Source organism: Balaenoptera musculus, chromosome 13, assembly GCF_009873245.2.
Source record: "Balaenoptera musculus isolate JJ_BM4_2016_0621 chromosome 13, mBalMus1.pri.v3, whole genome shotgun sequence".
Lineage (NCBI taxonomy): Eukaryota > Metazoa > Chordata > Mammalia > Artiodactyla > Balaenopteridae > Balaenoptera > Balaenoptera musculus.
In genome coordinates, this window is record NC_045797.1 from 19,631,151 (window position 1) to 19,654,342 (window position 23,192).

General features: G+C 38.4%; 1 protein-coding gene across 1 annotated transcript in view; it reads right to left on the reverse strand.

Moving 5' to 3' along the window:
- Positions 1–23,192, reverse strand: part of CTNNA2 (catenin alpha 2) — a 1,049,409-nt gene that overhangs the window by 93,868 nt on the left and 932,349 nt on the right. The window contains 2 exon segments of the mRNA XM_036873992.1: positions 5,143–5,299; positions 5,893–5,985. Of these exon segments, the coding sequence (XP_036729887.1) occupies positions 5,143–5,299; positions 5,893–5,985 (250 nt within the window).

Consider the following 23,192-nt stretch of genomic DNA (forward strand, 5'->3'; position numbering starts at 1 on the left):
AGAAAATATTTGTTTTTATAGGACATTGGATAGAAAATTGCAAAGTATAACACGTTTCATAAAGGAACATCTGTTTGACCTCATACAATATGATTTCCTCACTTAACTATTTATAAATTTCTGATTTCTACAGTCTCTAGTTTCACATAGAAATTGGAACAGAAAAAAAATGAAATGTTTAAATTTTAATATTTAGATATCTTAAACTCACAAGAAGTTATTTCCTGAATGCTGATATTTTCCTGAGAAAATGAGAAAGACAGTTGTGAAAATAGAGACTTAAAGGCTTTCATTTTGATTAAGGAACTTCTGAAATCACCTCTTTATGGTATCTTGGATTGGATCATGCAAACTCACCGAAAAGGACACCTTAAAAAAAAAGGTTTACTCAAATGAAACTTGGCACAGGATTTTAAATACAGAAGTTTGATTCAAATAGGTCTCTCTTACTGCCCTGCTGGATTCCTCCAGACAATTAAAATATGTCGTGGTCCCCGAAAATGGGCAACTGCGAGGGTGTTCATGTCAAAAACAGGCATTTTCTTTGAATAACATAATGTAAGAATAAGCATAGCTACCATTTTTCTGTGCATAGTTTAAAGATGGAATTGAATGCAAAACAGAGGAATCTGTCAATTACATTAGATACTAATGTCTCTGGAATTAACAAAATTTAAAATGTAAGAAGCCCATATATGACCTAATATCCTAAAATGAAATGATAGTTTTTAAAATCTAATTTCCAAACTAAAATATGCAACTAATTTAATTAGGAGGCAAGAAAAAGAATATGCTTTCATAGGTATAACTACAGTTGACCCTTGAACAACAGAGGTTTGAACAGTGCAGGTCCACTTATACATGGATTTATTTCAGTAGTAAATACTACAGTACTACAGAGCCAAGGTTGGTTGGATCCACAGATGCGGAACTTCCATTTATAGGGCTCACTATAAAGTTATGCCCAGATTTTCAGCTGTGTGGAGGGAGGGTCGGTGCCCCAAACCCTCAAGTTTTTCAAGGGTCAACTGTATACATTAATTGAAGGAGGCCATAATATCAAAAGCATTGCTCTTAATTGAATTGCCAATTAATTTGTTCAATGGTTAGTCACATTAATCATGTGTGAATAAAATATTAATTTTACTAATTTGCAGTTTACTAACTGACTCAGTTTTCTTCATCAACTCTTTTTATGAAATGTTGAGATAGTTTACTCTGCATTTCCCAACTTTACCCAATTAGAGGCACCCCTTTTATAAAAAAATGAATTACAATTCCTTCATGATAGTGGTTATACCAGTGGATGATATATATGTAAAAGCCACTATGATAAAGAATGTTTTAAAATAAATTTGTACTTTATTAATCTAAGTACCAATAATGCACTTGAAAAGAGCTATATTGTTCTTGTAGACATATTATTTGATCAAAAGATGACACTTGGTCTATATATGGTTTCCCTGGACCCCTTGTAATAACTTCTCCACTCTTAGTCCCTACACCCTCAGGTCTGGGGTTCACAAGTTTGGAATTACTCTGGTCTAGTATCTATCAAAAAGGGCAGTGAATTATTCAAAGGCAGAATCCACACTTAACTCATATTTTCATGCCTGACAGCGCCTTACCACAGGCAATCAAAAAAGAAATCCTGAATAAACATGCCCATTGAAGAGGGACAATCAATTATATATTTTTATCCTAAGGTATTTTCAGGAGAAAGAATTCATTAAGTAAGGAGATAGAGGAATGATGTTCCAACTAGAAAATAACATATAAGATAAAGTAATAATAAAAAGCACCTGTATTCCAGAGGTGATTCCATTGCTGGGATAAACCCCTTAGGTACTTCAGATGCCTGGATGTAAAGCATGGTTTTTAAACATCATAAAACATTTGACTGCAACGTATTTTGTGGTAAACTTCCTTGAATTTTTGCAACCTTACAATTTCAGGAAAGATGTAATCTTGTTAAAAAATCACAGATGACCAAACTACCTGATTATTATAAGCTTTAAAGCTATAGTTTCTAAATTCAAAAGCAAAGTTCAGTCTGTGGATTTTTTAATGAAACAAACTCAAGACCCTGGAGTCAAAAAAACCAAACAAATAAAAGAGAAAAAGGCAAACAAAACAAAACGAAACTTTTAGACATTATGGGATTGAGTTAACAGCTTTTTCAGATCTTAGATCCCTGCTATTTTGTGAGCCAAACCCAAGAATTCAACTCTCACGTGATTAATGCCAAGATGCTCATTTTAAGACACTATTAAAAATTTTAGTTTTTGCCCAGTGGGAAAAGTTTAAGTGTTCTAATACAGCCATTTCATTTTTTTTATAAGCCCAGACCACATCTGAAAATTGGTTTTGCTCCTGTAATGTTAATAGCTCCCCAAACTTGTTGCATTTCATATGGACAAATTAAGCACTCAGACACACAAGTTCAGGTAGCATAAAAAAAAAAAAAGAAAGAAAAACAAAACTATCCCTTAAAAAAAATCTTTTCTGTTGTTGTTTTCAAAATAGAGCTTCCTGCCGGAATAGATATTCCCTTAAGAAGAAACTGATACATAAAATGTCATTAATGCCATTTCAAAATATCTCCTGGGCCAACCTTGCAATTTACTGATGCAAATGTTTTGGCTCCAGCTCGGAGAGGAGATGAGAAGTAGTTTCCCCAACTATTGGGCTGTATCTACAGTCTACCAGCAGGACAGAGTGGGCTGTGTCATTATTTGTCAAGCCCATCTGTGGAAAGGTGCCTGCCGCCTCCGATTGTCAAGTCCAAAGGCATGTTCTAGCAGGTCCTTTCAAGGCTGGCTCCCTAACAGCACCTGTTCATTTTCCTGTCATAGCATGCCGCCACGCTTGTACCACTGGGGTTGGACTGCACAGTGTTATCAGCGGAAGCCAAAGTCTTTTCTTGTTGCTGGTAATAATGAGATGCACAAAGGAATGGCAGGGAGAAAGGTGGCAGAGAGGCAGACCCGGTGGAAGTAAATTAAGAAAAGCTTTGCACTACTGAAACAGTCTGAGATAAGACCTCCTCACCTTGCTTTTCTCTACCCTCAGAAATTTTCATACATGCATTTAAAGAAAAGGATAAGTTGGGAAAGCTTTAAGTTCTGAAATGATTCCTCTTTGAAAAAGGTAGTATATAGATATTTTCTATTCATTTGTAGATAGAAGGGGAGTAGAGTAAGATTTCCAGGGGCTGTTAGGATTGCTGTGTGAGATCTGAGGCTGGTTGGAGAGTCCCCCTGCCCCTTTTGGGACCCCTATAGTCATCCTGGCAAAGACTGACTAGATAAAAGAAAGATGCTCAGTCCTGGTGTCCATCCTTCTGTTCCCCACCACTCAAATCCCCAATATGTCTATCCAAACAATTTCTAAGCACCTTATGAAAGATGCATTTCTTGCATATCTTTTATGTTGTTAGGGCTCATGTATCAGTGAAGCAAAAATCCCAGGAATGGCAACATATTGAGTTCTTTATCATCCAACCCTTGGATATGGGTATGTTTAAATGAATAGTTGCTTTGACAAGTCATCAAAAACAAAGCACCTTGGGAATGAAGAATGAGACAAGTTTCCAAGAGGGGAGAGAGAGTGGAATGGTGGTACCAGAGGGGATAGCAAAGTGTGAGGGGGTGGGGAAGGAGCTGCAATGAAAGCTGGAAACATCAAAGGCAAATTCCCTTCTATCTAGACTTATTGAGAACTATATAGATTCTGGAAAGAGGATAATCTGGATTTTAATTACACCTCTGCCAAGTTACCTACCTCTCAGTGACTTACTTTTCTCAAAGGAAGACTCAGAATAGTGATACCTATCTTATAAGATTTTTGTGTGAATTAAAGCAAGTAACAGAAAGTCAGACAAATTATAGATACTGAGCATGTGTTCACTCATTTTTCCCATCTCCCTTACCCTGCCCTCCATGATTTCAAAGTTGGCTTTTACATCATCCATCAGATCTACAGATTCAACTATGCTGTTCTCAGACAAGCTTTAAACACAAGCCCCCAGTAGGAATTCATTGCCAGTTTCTTGGTAAAAGGAAAGACTGCAACTAGAGAGAAGTTTCTAAATACACTAAGCCTCCTGCAGAAATCCCTTCCACACTGTTGCAGTCAGAGGCCCTGTCTGTCTGGATCCCACCAGCTGTGCTGCAACCCCTCCCTCTCAGACCTCAGTAAGTACTGGTCAAGGCTATGGCACACCTGAGCTGGCAGGTGTGCGTTTCATACGCCTGTGGGTAGAGTCAATGGTCAATTTGAATTTTCAAGAGTCACTTGGTTATTTTAATGCCTCGCAAGGAGGTTGAGGTTTCTGGTGACCTCCTCCCTCATGCCTCCCATAGAGACTTTTCTAGGTGAATTGGGCCAAATGTGTTTAGTCAAATGTGTTTGGAAAAAAGGCCCATTAGTTGGCTGGTAGGCAAATTTGAAACAGCATCGATGAGCCCCATTAAAGGTCAAATTGACTACATGGTTATTCAAATGCGCCAACATCCTTCAGTCTGGCTTCATTTACAAAGAAGAAAGTTACAGTTTCCAGTGATGACTAGTTACTTTCTCTCACTTCTTTTCACAGCCTCATGGTCAAGTGCTCAAAGCCTCAATAGCTCCCAAGTTCCTTCTAATGGGTTCATTCTGTGGCTAACATTTCTTCCCAGCTTATCACAAACCTGGTTAACTTCACTTATTGGGGAAAAAAACCTTAATGCAGCCAAATTAGAATAACTCATTGGTTTTTTGATTTTTAAACATAACCAGTCTCATATCCCATACCCTTTTTTTAGATGGATGATTCAGATGCATCAAAGGCCATCCTATTTTAAAAACTCCAGGAAGTAAAAAGGAGCCTAACTCTACTTAAATAATCTGTTCGGGTTTCTAATATATTGATCAGAAATTTGTGTTTTCCCCCCAAATGCTTTGGCTCAGTGTCTTGAAATAATGTGCACAGCAGAGAAGAATTTTCAAGAGAGTGTTACAATCACAGTTGCAGAGATGACTGAAAGCTCAAAGGGCCAAGGAGAGCACTTGAAACACAGACCCATGACATTTGCAAGATATTCCTCATCTCATCTTGTTCTCTTCCTTCGGCTGCCTTGTAAGGGGCCCGTTTGTGATTACCTGAGACAGAAAGGAAGTCATCCACTGAGGTGATGTCATCCACAGCCTCTGTCAGCACTCGGACCTGCTTTTCCCACTGGTCTTTGAAGACATCCATATTGTCCTGAGCAACTTTGCTCTGTGGCCGGGCAGCCAGTGTGAGAGCGGCATTGATGACCTATTTGTTAGAAACAATCCAGGGACATATTGACCACACTCTTCAAAAGAGGAACAAGCAGGTCAAAGACCATGTTGAAACCCTGGACCTTGCAGCTTCCACAGATAAGTGGGTTCCCAGTGTTTGGAAGGACAATCAAAACATGAAAGTTAAAGTAGGTTATCAACTACTACTAGTTTTTGTTTGCTTTTCTTCTTTTTTTAAGATATAGGTTTCAAAAAGTGTTTACTGGGCAAAGCCTATTTAGCACAGATGTGGCAGAAATAGAACTCTTGTTCTACATGCGCAAGCATATAATTTAGTGGTTGAGACACTAAAGGTAAATAGATATGGAGCATTGAAATAACAGTCCGAGACAAATAGAAGAAAGTCAATAGGAGTGGAAAAGAGAATAATTGCCACAGTAATTCTGAAGAGACTGGAATAGCTTGAAATTCTTTTTGAGAAAGGCAGAACCTGAAATGGCCCATGAATGATGGGTAGCACTGTCCAGTGAGAGGAAAGAGGGCAAGGCAAGGAAATGAGTGACATGAGGGCTGGAGCGTAGAAGATCTGAAATATCAGGCTTTGGAAACAAACTAAATGAGGCTTACCTGGGGACACAGGCTGTCAATCTGGGTGGCTGCCATCCGAACTAATTTCACCCCTTCTTCATTGTTGGAGATGGAACAGGCCAAATTGGCAACCTGTATTGAAGAGGATTTGAATGAAAATGATGTTGGGACCAAGGGAAAATACACTGTTGCATGACCTTGTACCTTCCCTGGAGAGCGCCACATCCAGGAGAATCCTTTCATAAATGAGATAAAGGGACCCTTCTGTATTAAACCAAATATTACTAAGTCTTCTGTCAGTAGGCATTTCTATCAGAAAAACAAGGTGTTAATAACAAATCATTGCTTCAAGATTCTTGAGCACACAAAATAATGCATTTTAACTGGGTTCTTCTGAACTCTTTTCCCCTCCATCTACACTCTCACTTGAACTCCCTAAGACTCATTATTGAATGCAAAGCACTGTGATTTTGGCCACATCAGTACTAAATTCTGACCAGTGAGAGAGATGCCACAGGCAATGCTTTTGATTTTAAAGAGACCCATAGTAAAATGAAAATTAGAGTCTGTTAACCCAAAGAACCCAAGATCTGCCTGTCACAGTCTGTCAGGAAGATGTCAGTCCACCAGTAGTCAACTCAAATGCTTTTAGGGTCCAGGCAGTTCTGAAAAGTGTGTAGAAAAGCCTGGTGTAATCCAGTAGGCAGTGGGGGAGTGTGCAGCCAATGAGGAAATGCAAGTCCACTATAAAGGCATTCAAGTTTGATTTTTAAAACATACTATACCAGCCAAAACAGCTGAACTGAATTCAAGTTCCCAAGTCAAGCATTTCAATGTTATTCCTTCTCTTCAAGAAGTGACAATTGGTAATACAAGGCCAGCCTGATTGGCCAAGGTCAACAGCACACAAAGTTATAATCTAAACACTGATCAGTCCCATCAAGCTGGTGTCAAGAGGACAAGAGGATGGGGATTAGAAAGGGCAAAGGAGAAGAGAAGGGCTGCCAGGGCTAGGAGCAGTAGGACAAGTAGAGTACATGATTAGCAGAGAGAATCCCTAGGAGCCCTGTGGCCACCTGCCTTTTTGTATCACTTTTTTGTTCACTTCTGCTCTCCAAAACAAGACTGCCTCCCTACTATGCCTTAACGCCCTGGGAGATTCAAATGTACTGCGTATGTGTATAGTTCCTAACGTGAAAGAAACCTTAGTGTGGAACAGGGAGAGTGGCACAGAGCTGGAGATCAGGAGGCTCAACCACTAACCCATTCTGTAAGTCATGTCACATTTGGAGGATTGTTTCCTTATCAGCAAAAGGAGATGCATAGATGGTGATACTAGGGATACTTTCAAAGATGACTTCAATAAATCATTAGTGCAAAGAATCCCATTTTGAAGCTTTTAAGGATGAACATATTAAGTCTATTACAGTGAGAATATATATTATGAGAAACCACAGATTGAGTTCCAAATGTTATCATGTAGTTTCTTACATTTTATAGTTTACCTTTGATTCTTCAGATAAATTTCACGATGTAATTTAGTTTTCAAAGAGAAAGACAAACATGCCTTATTATACCCATTCATAGGATACTAAACGCCCAGGGGTATGAGGAGGCTCCTTGGAGGGAGAGCAAGAACGCAGGTTCTCAATTCCAATATTGTCTCCACTCTGCTTTTTTTTATTAATCTTTGTTATATTTGTATTTCTACTGTATTTTATATTCCAAACGCCAGAATAAGTATGTGACATAGAATTGGTGCTCAATACGTGTGTATTGAATTAAAGAGTAACCTTTTAATAGCTTTTTAAAATGGCATATAGTGATTTGGAATACATAATAAATTAAAGATACTCTTAAAGATAAAGTTGTTAGTCCTGTAATTTGGCTGGACAAATTTTCACATTACGTCTAGCAGATGTTTACTAACGTCATGGAGCTAAACAATAGTTCTTACATTCTAGTCCATTATTTGAGTCCAGAATGCAGTGGCCCCTGTCCATGGTGGCATGTGAAATCAGGATGATGTGATGAATTTTTGAGAAAGATATATGTATTTAATTTAAAATTCTGTATTTTAATCTTAAATTCTTCCCATTTCTGCTGTTGAAAACCTTTCATTTTATGAAATGATGATTTCAGATGATGGTTTTGTTTGCTTTTTATCATCCTTGCTTGGTATGTGACAGAGACTTGAGGTCACACTTTTCCATTGCAGTGAACAATTGCTAAAGAGTTTGGCATATGACTCTATATAAGTTCAACAACATGAAAACTTTAAAATGCTCCAGGAATCAGATCTTGGGTCATATTTGCTTGCATCTTTGTAAGATGAAAAGTAAGAAAATACCAGCACTCTCAATGAGATAAAGGCTCTAGACCAAGTATTAAATGGCTGTTGACATAAAAATATTTATAAATAAGAAAGAGAAAGAGAACCATATATTATGTATCTTTTGATAGAATGACAGAACACTACCTATGAAACGTTCTTGCCAAAAGCAACAACAACAACAAAAAAACAAAACATGAAAATGATCAGCCTTAGGATCGATTCTCAATTTACAGAAATCCAAGAGACAAGCATGTAAAATAAAACCACATGGATGCCATCATGAAAATCCTGATGGTGATAACTAGTAGAAAAAAGTCAGACCTTTATAGATCCTAAATAGACAAATAAACCATTATATATATATCCATAAATATTTAAATGAATTTTTATACATATGTACATTGTAAAACAATGAAAGAAATTTAAAATTCGCTAAATATTTGATGATATTAAAGGGTTAATGTTTAAAATACCCTAGTAATAATTAGGTTATTTTATTTAAAGTGTCCACAGCTTTTATATATGTTTTTATGTAATGTTTTAAAATACCCTAGTAATACTTCAGTTAAGTGTCCATAGCCATATATATATACACACACACACATATATATATATCGAGATGCTTATGGATGAAACTATATGTTTGGGATTTGCTTCACAGTTATTTAGGGTAGGGGAAATGGGTGGAGGTATAGAAAAACTGGCTATTAGTTCATAATGGTCGAAGCTGTGTGGTACTATACGATGGTTCATTATACAGGCTTTACTTTAAGATATGCTTGAAATTTTCCATAATAAAATATTTTTTTTAATGCAGTAACTACAATCTATTATATCACCAGCTCTGATAAAATACTTTCTTGCACTTGTACAAGTCTCACGGGAGCCTAGCATAAGTCAGGGAGAAGCCTGAGTATGGTTTGGAGGTAAGGCTTGCAGACAGCAGAAGAGTGCCAGCCTAAGAACAGAAGGGAATACTGTAATGGCTTGTATAAGACACAGAGGTGGCTCTCCAGACCACAGTCTCCTGCACATGCTGGTGGCAGGTCCCCAGGCAGAAGCTGATCCTGGGAATGCTGGGGCTGAGAAGAACTGGGCTCTTGTGTGAGGGAGATGCCAACCAGTAACTTCCACATTGTGATAAAAAACAAACAAACAAAAACTTTTATGTATCTTTTGAAACGTTTCTTCACCCTTTGTTTAATAAACTCTATTATGGCTCAGATCTAGTATGGGAATCTCATTGCCCAACAGAATCATAGTAGGGGAATAGTGCTAGCAACACTTAGCAAAAATAAAGAAGTGACAACTCCCAATAGTTCTTCAATTATTTATTCTCTTTAATTTATGGATTTATAAATCGTAAAGCCTGGCAGCCTCCACTCTGAAATGTACTCCTGCTGTTTAAGTCCACTTAAAATCAGAATTTCATTTACCTTGTGTTATATTCTACAACATTCTGAAAATATTTCCAACATGATGCTAAGGATTTCACTATCTCCAAAGGCAGGATTCTGTATTTTAAATTGGTCATGGACACAATCCAAGTTCCTATCTTCCTTATTTTCCTTTGGCTTGCCTTTGTGCTTCTCACTGGACTCATTGACATCGTGGTGACTCTGAACATGGTTTTATATATTGTGATTTTGAGAACTCTGGCAGCAAACACTAAGTTTCAGTCTTGAGGCAGCTCCCAATCAGTAATGCAGCTTGAAATGCCAGTGAATATTTCAACACCAGTACAAGGCTACTGCACACAGTAGGTACTTAATGATTGATTTCAACTACCTGTTCTTTAACTACAGCTCTTATATTATGATATCAGAAACTCTTTGGTGAAATAAAATGTCCTATATTTCAAATCACAATATTTTCTCCTTTAAAAAAATGTTGGCATGATAGTCTTCCTAAGGGGGGGAGGAGGGGAAGAGAATAGTAGAATAGAATCATGAGACATTAGAAAAAAATTAATTGGAGTAAAAAAATGAAAAATATACCATTAATAGATCAGTGTTATGAGACTGCAAACCAAAATTGAGTGATATGATTATATTTACTAGAATTTTGAAACCTGCTTGAATCAACTAAATAGGTAACATTTATGGGCTGGTGCTGGCCTCTGCTTTCTCCATTCTTGAATTGTTTACAACTTAGCTCAGGCAACAAGAGTCAATTGCCTTACTGGGGGCTCAAAAAACAATAAAGTCTATCATTAACTATTAAATGTTGGGCTATTTAGATTGATTTACGATTACTGAAAGTGACTAGGCCATGAGTAAAGGTGGCATAGCTCCTTGGTGAGCTAATTGCACTAAATTTCCCAAGACTCTCTCAGGAAAGGAAGCTCTCCTCCATGACTTCTGAGAGCATAATGGATTTGGGGAAGTAAAAGCTAAAAAGACTGGGCAAAGTCTTCTATCCTTGACTTAAGTGTCTTAAAAACCAGTTATCTTGGGGGAAAGAAGGAAGCTTAGCAGCCTTAGCTAAGTTGTATGCTGCTGACTACAAGAGCTTTAAGGGTTCAAAAAAGAAATGATCAGTATTCCTGGCTGGGAATCAGTAAACACATCATGGAGAGGTAAGATATCCATCTTATAATGTTTTTCTGATTGCCTGATTAGAACAATTTTCTGGATGATCAAAGACTATGATATTTTTCACTCTTCTGGAGGCACACTGGGTATATAGATAAAGCAAACAATAATATCATTAGCAGTTTTAGAAAGACAATAAACTAGCAGGGAGAGCTGATGCTGATTCTCCTAAGAAAGTAACTTGCTCCTTAAACCGAATCTGTATGATTGGCATCCATTCCTGAACACTTTAATCATCACCTTAGCTGACCAAAAACAGATAGAGATATTCCAGGGACACTGATGGCGGAGATAAAATTGACAAAATCAAGAATGCATGGAGCCCTCACAAAAATACATTGTGATTACTTAAAATGCAAGATGTTTTCAATCAAACACATGTACCAAAAAACACTGCACAGCTAGAAGTTCCTGATGAACAGAACATGTAGCTATCAAATTTGTCTGTTTTTTTTTCTTGCTGTTCATCTATTTTATTTTGTTTTCTATTATTTTTTATTTTTTAAAAATTTTATTGGAGTATAGTTGATTTAAAATGTGTTAGACAAGAATAAAATACCTAGGAATAAACCTACCTAAGGAGACAAAAGACCTGTATGCAGAAAACTATAAGACACTGATGAAAGAAATTAAAGATGATACAAACGGACGGAAAGATATACTGTTTTCTTGGATTGGAAAAATCAACATTGTGAAAATGACTATATGACCCAAAGCAATCTACAGATTCAATGCAATCCCTATCAAACTATCAATGGCATTTTTCACAGAACTAGAACAAAAAATTTCACAATTTGTATGGAAACACAAAACACCCCGAATAGTCAAAACAATCTTGAAAAAGAAAAATGGAGCTGGAGGAATCAGGCTCCTGAACTTCAGAATATACTACAAAGCTACAGTAATCAAGACAGTATGGTACTGGCACAGAAACAGAAACATAGATCAATGGAACAGGATAGAAAACCCAGAGATAAACCCACACACATATGGTCACCTTATCTTTGATAAAGGAAGCAAGAGTATACAAGGGAGAAAAGACAGCCTCTTCAATAGGTGGTGCTGGGAAAACTGGACAGCTACATGTAAAAGAATGAAATTAGAACACTTCCTAACACCATATACAAAAATAAACTCAAAATGGATTAATGACCTAAATGTAAGGCCAGACATTATAAAACTCTTAGAGGAAAACATAGGCAGAACACTCTATGACATAAATCACAGCAAGATCCTTTTTGACCCACTTCCTAGAGAAATGGAAATAAAAAGAAAAATAAACAAATGGGACCTAATGAAACTTAAAAGCTTTTGCACAGCAAAAGAAACCATAAAAAAGACAAAAAGACAACCCTCAGAATGGGAGAAAATATTTGCAAACAAAACAACTGACAAAGGATTAATTTCAAAAAATATATAAGCAGCTCATGCAGCTCAATATCAAAAAAAAAAAAAAAACCCAGCAAAGTGTACAGCAAAGTGAATCAGCCATACATATACATATACCCACTCTTTTAAAATTCTTTTCCCATATAGGTCATTACGGAGTATTGAGAAGAGTTCCCTTTGCTACACAGTAGGTCCTTGTTGGTTATCTATTTTATATATAGTAGTGTATATATGTTAATCTCAAACTCCTAATTTATCTCCCCACCTCCAGCTTTCCCCTTGGTAACTGTAAGTTTGTTTTCTATGACTGTGAGTCTGTTTCTGTTTTGTAAGTAAGTTCATTTGTATCATTTTTTAGATTCCACATATAATTGATATTTTATGATATCTGTCTTTAAGAAAAATTTGGTTTTGTGTGGACATCACATACAGAAAGTAGCTCTGTCTCAGTAATGCCATAGTGTTGTTTGAACACTTACAAGAAAAGACAAAAATACCTGGAAGGTTGCTCCTTAATTAGACATTAAAAATCTCAGCTAATATAGTATTTAGGCATTTAATTCTAAAGTGATATGAGGTGCACCAGAAAGACAAGAACGTTTTCTTCTTTTCTGGTCCTGGAAATCAAATTACAGTTTTAAATATTTGCAGTTCTGTTCAGTTCCAGACACCAGTACATATTCAGTGCATTCAGCCCCCAAACACTTTATCATTTCACTAATTTTTACAGCTTCAGGTATCATATGGGTGTTTTAAGAAGAGCACACTATTGAAATAAAGCAGAATAGCAATTCAGAGATTTATAAAGCACTTGCTTCTCATGTTAATATTTCATTATCATCATAAATTTGAGGATAAAATGAACTTATTTACTATTAAAAGGGAATTTATGGAATTTTCAATCACCACAGTCACAAGGTCATATGAAACCATAAGGACAAGAGATGATGCCATGGATTCCAGGCAAATGTTATTCTCTATGATGATCATAGCAATGAAGAGAGCTATGGTCTCAATCTGAAGATTTATTCAGTTACCTGCACTGATACAATTAGGACACAAAATGGTGTTAATATATACATGCCTGTCTGATACAGAATTTCGAGGTTTCTACAAAACATACCTCCTATATTACAGATGGAGAATTTTTTAATTCAGTAAGAGACAAAGCAGTACACTTCCCTGAATTCTTTGAGAGGCAAGACAGAAGCAGCCGACATTATGCCAAAGGGATTCAACCTTAAGAAGACAATGAACTTCCACAGAGATGGACATAGGAGTAGATTTAGTGACCACCTTCACAGCTTGATTGGAGCAGAGCCCGAAAGGTCTGGCTGCCCCCAAAAATGTTTGCAATAGTGTCTCTCTTTCACTCTGAGATATTATGAAATCCTTTTAAAATGTAGCTGCTTATGGTGATAATAAAATGAGCTAATGTTTGTAAAAAAAAAGAAAATGTAGCTGCCTCAGACCGAGATGAGTTTATCAACCTGATTACCAGTAACTGAGGTTCTGAAGGACTGAAGAGACTTAGACAACAGGGATAATTTGATCAGGGAAGGATGGCTCAGGAGAGGTTGGCAGCTGGGGCAGCATGAAGATGCAGAAGGAGAGGAAAAAATGAGAAACACTTTTTCTTGCTTTTGTTTTAAAGGACCTCACTGAAGCATCTGACATTCTTGATTATTCTATATGTTTTAATGTTTAAAAATCATATGATGGTCAAGAGGCTGGGCTCTGGAGGCAAGCAGCCTGGAGTTTACATCTTGCCAGCCAAGAAAGGTGCTTTGCCTCTGTGAGCCTCAATTTTTTCAATGATAACACAAACTGGTACTCACAGATATAGAGAACAAACTAGTGGTTACCAGTGGGGAGAGGGAAGAGGAAGAGGGTTACCAGTGGGGAGAGGGAAGAGGAAGAGGAGCAAGATAGGGGTAGGGGAGTAAGAGGTACAGATTATTAGGTATAAAATAAGCTACAAGGATATATTGTATAACACGGGAAATATAGCCAGTATTTTATAATAACTATAAATGAAGTATAACTTTTGAAAATTGTGAATCACTATATTGTACACCTGTAACATATATAATAATGTACAGTAACTATATTTCAATTAAAAATGCTTCTGTTTTGTAAATAAGTTCATTTGTATCATTTTTTTAGATTCTGCATATAAGCAGTATCATATGATATTTGTCTTTCTCTGTCTGACTTACTTCACTTAGTATGAGAAACAGACTCACGGACTTAGAGAATGAGTTTATGGTTACCGGGGGGAATAGTGTGGAGGGATAGATTGGGAGTTTGGGATTAACATGTACACACTGCTATATTTAAAATAGATAACCAACAAGGACCTACTGTAAAAAAAAAAATGCTTGTAAAAACAAACAAACAAACATACTGGTGATAAGGTTGAAATGAAAATCGCTACAGTTCTTAACCCAGTACCCAGCAAGGATTTGAGAGATATTATTTTCATACTGTGCATTTTACTTAAAGGTCACTATAAAATAAATACTTTAATAATATCAATCACTGATGCATTCAGCCATTCAAATATTGAGTACCTTAGATGTACCATATAGTGAAGATACAGAGGAGATCAAGTTAAGCATGATTTATATTCCTTAGAGAAGCTTATATTTAAATTAGACAAGTAAATGCATTTTTATATTCCACATCATGAAGATTACTACAAAGGAAATAAAATGGAGGCAGTGACAAAGAATAAAGGGAGATCAACTTTATGTGTGATTATTGCCTCCTTCAGTTACAATTTTTATAAAGTTACAATCTCAGTATGTACCCTTTTGTTACTGCTTAATCTCTTATATCGCAAATATTTCCAGTGTCTATATACTTGTAGTCAATTTTTTATAATAGAATAAAATTACCAAATGTTTTTGCTTTATTATTTGGTAAGTCAATTCCATGTTGCCATACATTTAAAGGACTCTCCAATGTTTGCTGTTACTAAAAACAGAGTAACATACATCTTTAGGCATCCAGTTTTCACTTCTGTCAGAAGTGGACTTTCTGAGTTAGGAAAAATGTTACGGCGCTTGTTTACATATGGCCATGTGCTTGCTGAAAGGTCCCCAGCAAGGCATGATTTATTAACTCTCCAGTGTCACCAGCATTAGCTCTACACTCCTGGACACTGTTTCTCCTTGCCTTCTCGGCCACCTCCTCATCTGAATGCCTTTCCAGCCTTCATTCTACAAACCACAAGTATAAATCAGGATTGCTTAAAAAGTCACTTCATTTTCCCAGCTAGACTGTGAATTCTTGCAAGACAGAGGCCTTCACTACACCTAGTACATAGCTGGGATCACTGGTACTCAATTCTAATTTTTTGAATTTACTAAATCCCACAAATTGCCTTTATGCAGTATAAAGTAGAACACCATTCAACTTGTCATAAACTAGTCATACAAACTAGGAGGGTCCCAAGTTCTACAATCTGGAGTTGCAAGCAAGTATATGTTCTCCATGCCATCCTTTCCACAGTTTATCATCAAATCAGCTTTCAGAATCTAAGACCAAATGAAACCTATACAACATCTTGCCACATGGTGCTGGGGAACAGTTTCTTCCTAGTTCCACCAGTCTTCGTACACTTGCTGGTACTTATACACCTGTGAGGACACAAATCTGCATTCTTAGGGCTCCTCAGGGATGCTGAACAGCCTGTGCTCTCAGGTACACACACACCACTAGCCAATAACTGTTTGCATGCCTCTGTCCAAATTAAAGTGATCAGTCTGCCCTGGTGACTCTAATGAAGGTAATCGCCAGTTCACATTCATGAACAAATTAATGTGCCTGCTTTGTAACTGAATCACTCAGCATAAATCTATACCCTTCCTATATAAAAACCTCAGTGGCTTAAAATAATGCAATAAAGCATCACCTAATGCCTTCTTGATGCCTGTTCATCAATAACGTGGTTGTGTGAAAAGGATAGGAGGGACTTAGCATGTGTTATCTAAAATCATGCAATGAATGTAATACACTTTTCATTACTATAGACCTTCTGGGATTTTGTTTTCTCCAACCATTCACTGAGGAATTAAGTTATTACTCTCCACTACTATTTGGTCTCTCAGAGTCTCATGTAAGGAAATAAAATCTTAACTTATTTCCATATAAAACATGCTGACCTTCATATATGTGAGATGAATCCGCTGGTGCCTATGGATGGAGCCAGAGCTTCAGGTTCTGGCTCTAGCAGTGAAGAAGGGATGCACTGAAATACCCAGTGCTCGACTTTTAGCAGGAGCCAGGGAAGGTTTGAAGAAGATCCAGATAATAAATGAGTATGGCCACTCTCTGTAGCCTGGTCTTAGACATTTCAAGATGACAAGTGGAGGGGTGGAGTCAAGGCCATAACCACAGTGAGGAGGAAGGACTCTAAGCATCCTAACCAATACTGAACCTGTGACTTCAGCCCTCTTTGCACAGAATTCCAACTTGATGAGGGAAATAGGAATCCCTACTTCCTCCACTTTATACTCCAGGGTTTGTTTTTTTTTGGGGGGAGGTGCCTCCACCAATTAAATGCTTAGCAATCAGCCAAGGTTTAGTTCAAAGTCCACAAGTCCATGAAGACGTCCCATTCATACTGGCCAATAAAAATAGATCTCCCTTCCAAACCTTTTCAGGCTTACTACCTGCGCTACTGGTGGCTACTTACCGCAAACTGTTGTTTAATTCATTGCTTGTGGTATGTGCAGATGGATGGATGGATACATACAGAATTAAATATGCAGATACATATAGATATTGTACATCTTCAATTAAATTTCAACCTCCTTGAGAATAATGGTTGTGTTTTATTCATCCTCGTGGCCCCTCTGGTTCCCTGTACAAGATTTCACACACAGGGCAGCCTCCCTATCCTGAATGTTTTCTTATCTCCTGCCCCCGCCTGCACTTACCTCTATTGAGTCCTATACCCTCTTATCACTGTTAACCCAACAAAGTATGCTAATTGATCACAGTATTCACTAAAGTTGTATTTTCTCCTCCTAGGAAAATATTCTCTAATATATCCCTCCTAACATAACACCTTAACCCAATTAAGATACTCCCAAGTCCTGAAGAACTTGAAGGAAAGATGTACAGTGTAGAATCTTCAGGCTCCCCAGGTAAGCTGTTGGGGAAATATTTAAGGATAGGGAGTTTTCTGTAAGCTCTGTCATCTTTATCTAAAATTTCTTCTGTCTTTTCTTCCTCTGACCACCTGTTTTTGTAAATAAAGTCTTATTGTAACACATCTTTGCCTATTCACTTATATATTGTCTATGACTGCTTTTGCACTATGAGGGGAGAGTTGAGTATTTATGATAGAGACCACAGGACCCACATGCCAAGAATATTTACTATCTAACCCTTTACGAAAAAAAGATTGCAAAGTCCTAGTTTAGGTGAAAACCTGGGCAGAAAAAAAAGTCAGTTTTATTACACCTGTCAAATATGCCAAAGCAACTTCATAGCAGGAAATGGGAAAGCTATCATACTGTGGTATTTATGGCACAAGTGCCATCAACAAAATTAAGTAGGTCAGGAAGGGGCACATATTTGTAGCCTATAAAACCACGTGCCCTTCCCAGGTCTATTTAACAGTGTTAAGTTCTGAGACAAAAAATAATAATAAAATACAAGTAAAAGGAGAACAGGAAGTTGGAAAGAGAGGGGAACAGACACCCAGAATGACTTCTAGGATGTTCTCCACTACCCATGCTAAGTTTGCTGGTGAATAGAGTCAAAAGAAGCAAATATGAGTCAGTAATGCCATGTGGCTTACCTCCCAGTATAGCCCCATCAATCACCCCTTCCTGAAGCTAGAGGATCACTCTCCACTCTCTGGGCTTCTTTGAACTAACCGAGATGATCAATTTTGCACCCTCTCATCTACACTTATATTCTCTTTGAACATCCACTTCATCTTTCACTACTCCTTCTCCACCTAACCCCTTGCAAGTCTTCACCCTGGGCTTCACCAGTCTGCACAGGTAGCCCAGTCAAAAGCCTAGGGTATATCTAACGGAAGGTACTGGTCCTCCCAGGGGCTCCTGGGCAGTAACCTGTGCTTGGTCACTGCAATGGGCGTTGTCTGGAGGAGAAACCCCAGAAACCGGTTTCACAACTTCAGAGGGCTCCCAGGTAGACTAGAGTAATGTGTATGGGGGTGGGAGAGATGACCTGACTCTGACCCTAGGCTACACAAGGAAAAAGACTGAAGAAATGACCTTCAAACCAGCCCCATACCCTTATCAGCTCCTTCCCAGCCCTCAAGTATCTACAAAAATTCTTCCTCCTCTCATTTTCATTGCCTTCCGGAATCTTTCTAGGCTCAGTCCCTCAAATCTGCTTTCCCCATTTTACCCATCCTCCATTACTTACCAGCTCTTCCTTTCTTCAGTTCAGATCTGTTCTTGCATTCTTCCCTACATTCTCTCATGAAGCTTCAATTCTCCCCCTAGTGTCCAAGTCCCAGCTTGTTTGGGTGCAGACCAGAGCTCCCCTTTTCCAAGGCTTTCCCCACCCATTTCTTGCCCAAACCAGGTGGTAATCCAGGTCCCTCAGTCATCACAGAGGAGAAGACAGAGAGCTCTCAATGTCAGCTCTACCTCGTGCTCATTCAACAATGTAGACAAAGCCATCCACGTGTAGCAGCACTCTCTGATAGTCTCCAAACCCCTCTCCCCCTTCCATGTGTTTATGCTCATCCTTGTTCTACTTTCTTTACCTGCCTTCATACTCTGGTTCCTGATACCTGCTTCCAGTTCTCCTTTGTATAATAACACCTGTGAAAATTTTTTCCTGGCTATCCAACATCATCAACCCAGTGGATACACTCTCCTTCAAAAGTGAAAGCATCATAACTGCAGCTATGAGAGCATTTTCTTACCTCTGTCCTGTGTGACACACACACAGCCAAAGCCTCTTGATTTCATTGACAACCAAAGCTTTTACAAGTCTCCCCCAAGGTGGACAGTCCCTTGTGGAGTGCCCTGCATCCTCTTCCTTCTATGGGCCACAAGCTCCACCAATACTTGCAAACATAACAGTATTTTGCTCAGCTTTGAAATCGAACACATTTCTATGATGCCCAGAGAACAGGGCAGAGCCGTGCCAGAGGGTAAGGAGTAGAGTTATTTCATGTGATCTGGGAACCATCTCTGAAAGGGCCCTGCCACATGGAGTCCCGTGTCTTCCAAGGTGACCTTCAAGAAGCCACCTCCACCTTGTTGGGCAACAGATGCTGCCATCACAGTCCAGCACGATGGCCAGGCTTGGACCCCAGATGCATCCTGGTTTCATCTGCACACCCTCAGGAGACCATAGCCACATCTAGATGGAAGGAGCAGCTGTGCTTGCAAAAGTGCATGTCAGTTCCCAGCCAAGGTCATGCTCATAACCAATACTCGAAGGAATAGACTGAGCTCCACAATGCCCTTCACGTGTGCCTCAGCTTAGCAACTTTCTACAAGAGAGCTGTTTTTGCTGTCATCCTCAGTGGGTCACCTTTTTCCCTAGCTGAATCAGTCGTCTAGGTGAATGGCCAGTCCGCCTGACCTTTAATCTGCTATGTAATAAAGACGGCCTTCTGACGAATAGTCCCAGAGAAAAGCAAGTCATGAGGAAATTCTATGCATCTTGTTTCTGTTTAGCTGTGTGCTTTCCAGGCTAGCTGTTTACTTAACTGTGGCCTTTTGCCTCAAATAGATTCCACATTATTTTTCCCCATGGGATCCAGGTTTAGCAAACATACTCATTATGGAAACACCAATAATATTGTGTGTGTACACATAGAGAAAAGGAGAGAGCTATGAAGATATTTGGGTCTTTTCATCTATGAAAATGCTCTTAGTTAAGTAAGTGATAGTTATGATTATTGTTTTAAAATTCCCTGAAGCCTAGGGAAATTTCTAACTTTTGAAGAGCTTAATGCCTATATCTCACAGTAGAATATATTATACATACAGATATATAGGTGTACATTTTTTCATTGACAATATTTAGTGATGAATTATGAGTGACAATCCATGCCCATGGGCCAAATGTAGCCAGTGGCTTGTTTTTATATGGTCTTCAATTTAAGAACTGTTAATGTGAGACATTATCTGTTCCACAGAGCCTAAAATATTACTGCTCTTAATAAAAGCTTGCTAACCCCTCTAATATGGTAATAATCTGGTGTTTGTCAGGTTGTAGGCCAGGACATGAATGGTGCCAAGTACCCCAGTCCTGAAAGTCTTTGCCTCTGTTCAGTGAGGCCCTCTGTACTCCCATCATATCCCAAGCACTTCTCCAGTGATGTTCTTCAAAGGCAAGGACCTTTTGATTCCTCATCCTTTCATGTATTTATATTTACCTAAATTCTGTTACATCATTCATCGTTTCACCAGATGTAACTTTTCCAAAAACCCATTCTATCCTCAGGGACTAAAGAGCTACTAAATTTGAGAATGTTCCAAAGAATGTGTCCAAGACTTTTAATGGAATTCACAAAGAATCAGTGCAAAAAACATGTTGGAGGCAGTATGTCTAGAATATGGGCAAAACTCCCAAAGGGTCTACTTGGAAGAAAACAGCACTCTTTAGGTGAATATACTTCTTGTGGGAGTTGTACCTTGTATGTACCAGGACACATTAGATCCAGAACAAGGCCTGAAGGGTGGGGTGCCACCCATGGTTCCAGAGTGAGAGATGACGAGGTAAAGTTTTGCTCCTCAAACCATTGTCCACAGGCTAGTACACTGGTTTTGCCTTCTTTAAAGACAATATACATATATATATAATCTCCCCATATCATCACTTTTTGCAAATCTATAGAAGTAAACAGTTTGAGAGGGTTTTTTTTTTAACACTTTTTAATTAGAGAGGCCAAATTACTATCATTATTCATTAATATTCTGGGTACAAGTGAGACCCTGTGATTTGACACCAAAAGCACATTTTCCTGGCCACTCAGGGTGCTGAAATCAAGTGGGTCATATTTTTTGCAGATTCTTTCCCCTAAATGCAGACATGTGCACACACAATGACCATCTTCTGTTACCCTCCCCCTGCAAAGTTATAAGGGTGACAGGAGGAGGATAAAACTCAGTAGTTCTTTATATCCAGGATTCTTAAAGAAGTTTACATTCAAGGGAATCCTAGGTACCTGAATAGTGCCTAAGACACTTTCAACGTTTCTAATTTCATTCAATTCTCACAATGCTTAGAATAATACAAGAAGAGTTAAATGTGTGAATATTAATTGTGCAGTTTCTTAAGAAGATTTACATGCATTTTCTCATTATATACTCGCAAAACCCTATGAGGTAGGTACTATTGTCGTTCCCATTCTATAGGTGAGTAAATGAGGCCCAAAGAGGTTCAGTAGTTACCTCATGGTCACACAACAGAAAGCAGGAAAGTCAGGTTTGAACTCCTGCAGACTAACTCCAGGGCATATTCAACAAAACCCGACATGATGCTTATTTATTGATCACCACAAACCTTAAAGATGGGTAACCATTTGTTTCCATTTTACAGATGATGAAAAATGAAGTTAAGAAGCTAAGAGAGAGAATAAGTAGCTTGCCTAAGTCATACAGCCAACGATGGCAGAGCCGGTATTTGAACCTGGAGTCTGTTTCCAGGCCCTACACACAGACACACACAAACTCTGTATATATAAAATATATACCACAATTGCACCCTCTGTAACCCTACCAGTGGAAAAGGCCATTATTGTAATTACAGATAATTGAGAGTCAATGAGGCAGCCTTCCAAATTTAAGTTAAAGTCACTTTAAGAGGGATGTAAGAGAAGCTGACGTGATAAGGGTGCTAAATGCTCCTCCAGCATACAAGCTCTGGCAGAAGATGCACTTTACAAGCAACAGGCTACAATAGGAGAGAAAACACAATTTGATACTGAGGGTAGACAGCAGATTGGAGAAAGGAGATCGGAAACTCAGCCTTGGTTGACTTTAGTGTTTTGCCTGAGGCCAGTCCTGCTCCTGAGGTTCACCCAGACACAAGAGCAGTTAGAGTCAGAGTCCCTGAACTTGACAATGGTATCAAGTTATTTCCCTTTTACTTCACAGACATGAGAAAGGGGGTCACCAACACAGGATGAAGGCGTTGGCCTGAATACAGCACATTCAGAGTGGAAAAGGCATTCATCAATCTAGTCCCCCAACAAAGCCTTCAGGGACCTGCCTAACCAGACTCCTGCTCCCAGGCAAGGGTTGTCCTGTGGGCACAATGAGCCCATCTAACCAGGACAGGCAGGAGAGGGTTCCTGAATGGGGGTTCCAAAGTGTAACTCAGGAAGCTGAGAAGCAAGTCTCTGGATTGGTTCCTATCTCTTGCTTCTCTAGGTGAAGAGAACGAAGATGGCAAAAGTCACTCCAAGAAATCCAGCTGTGCATTTCTGCCCCAGACCAACCTGGGTCCAGAAGAGGAGAGTTAGTGAGAGGACACTGCCTGGCTTTGGCTTCATTCACTTGCTCAACACATTCAATTAATCACCACAGCAGGCTTTGCGAAGTCAAGCAAAAGAAAAGAAAGAGACATCATCTCTGCCTTCAAGCAACCCTCAATATCATTGGATGAGCCAGCCAATAACGGAGCAAAGACAGTGAAATATAAATTGTGCTGCAGTAAGAGCCTCTGCCAGCTGTTGTGGAAGCACAAAGTCAGGGAAGATTATTTTTGGGTGGAAGGGCTTGTAGAGCTAGGGGTTATTCAGGAAATGCTTCAACAGTACAAGTCCACAGGGAACTCTACTCAATATTATGTAGAGTTTACCCTTGTATGGATAAAGAATCTGAAAAAGAATGAATATATTTATATGTATAACTGAATCACTTTGCTGTATACCTGAAACTTACACAACATTGTAAATCAACTATACTCCAATAAAATTATAAATAGAAATTGGAAAATATTTCAGATTGATCAAAAAACAAACAAACAAACAAACAATATAAGTCCAAAGTCTTACAAAAGGC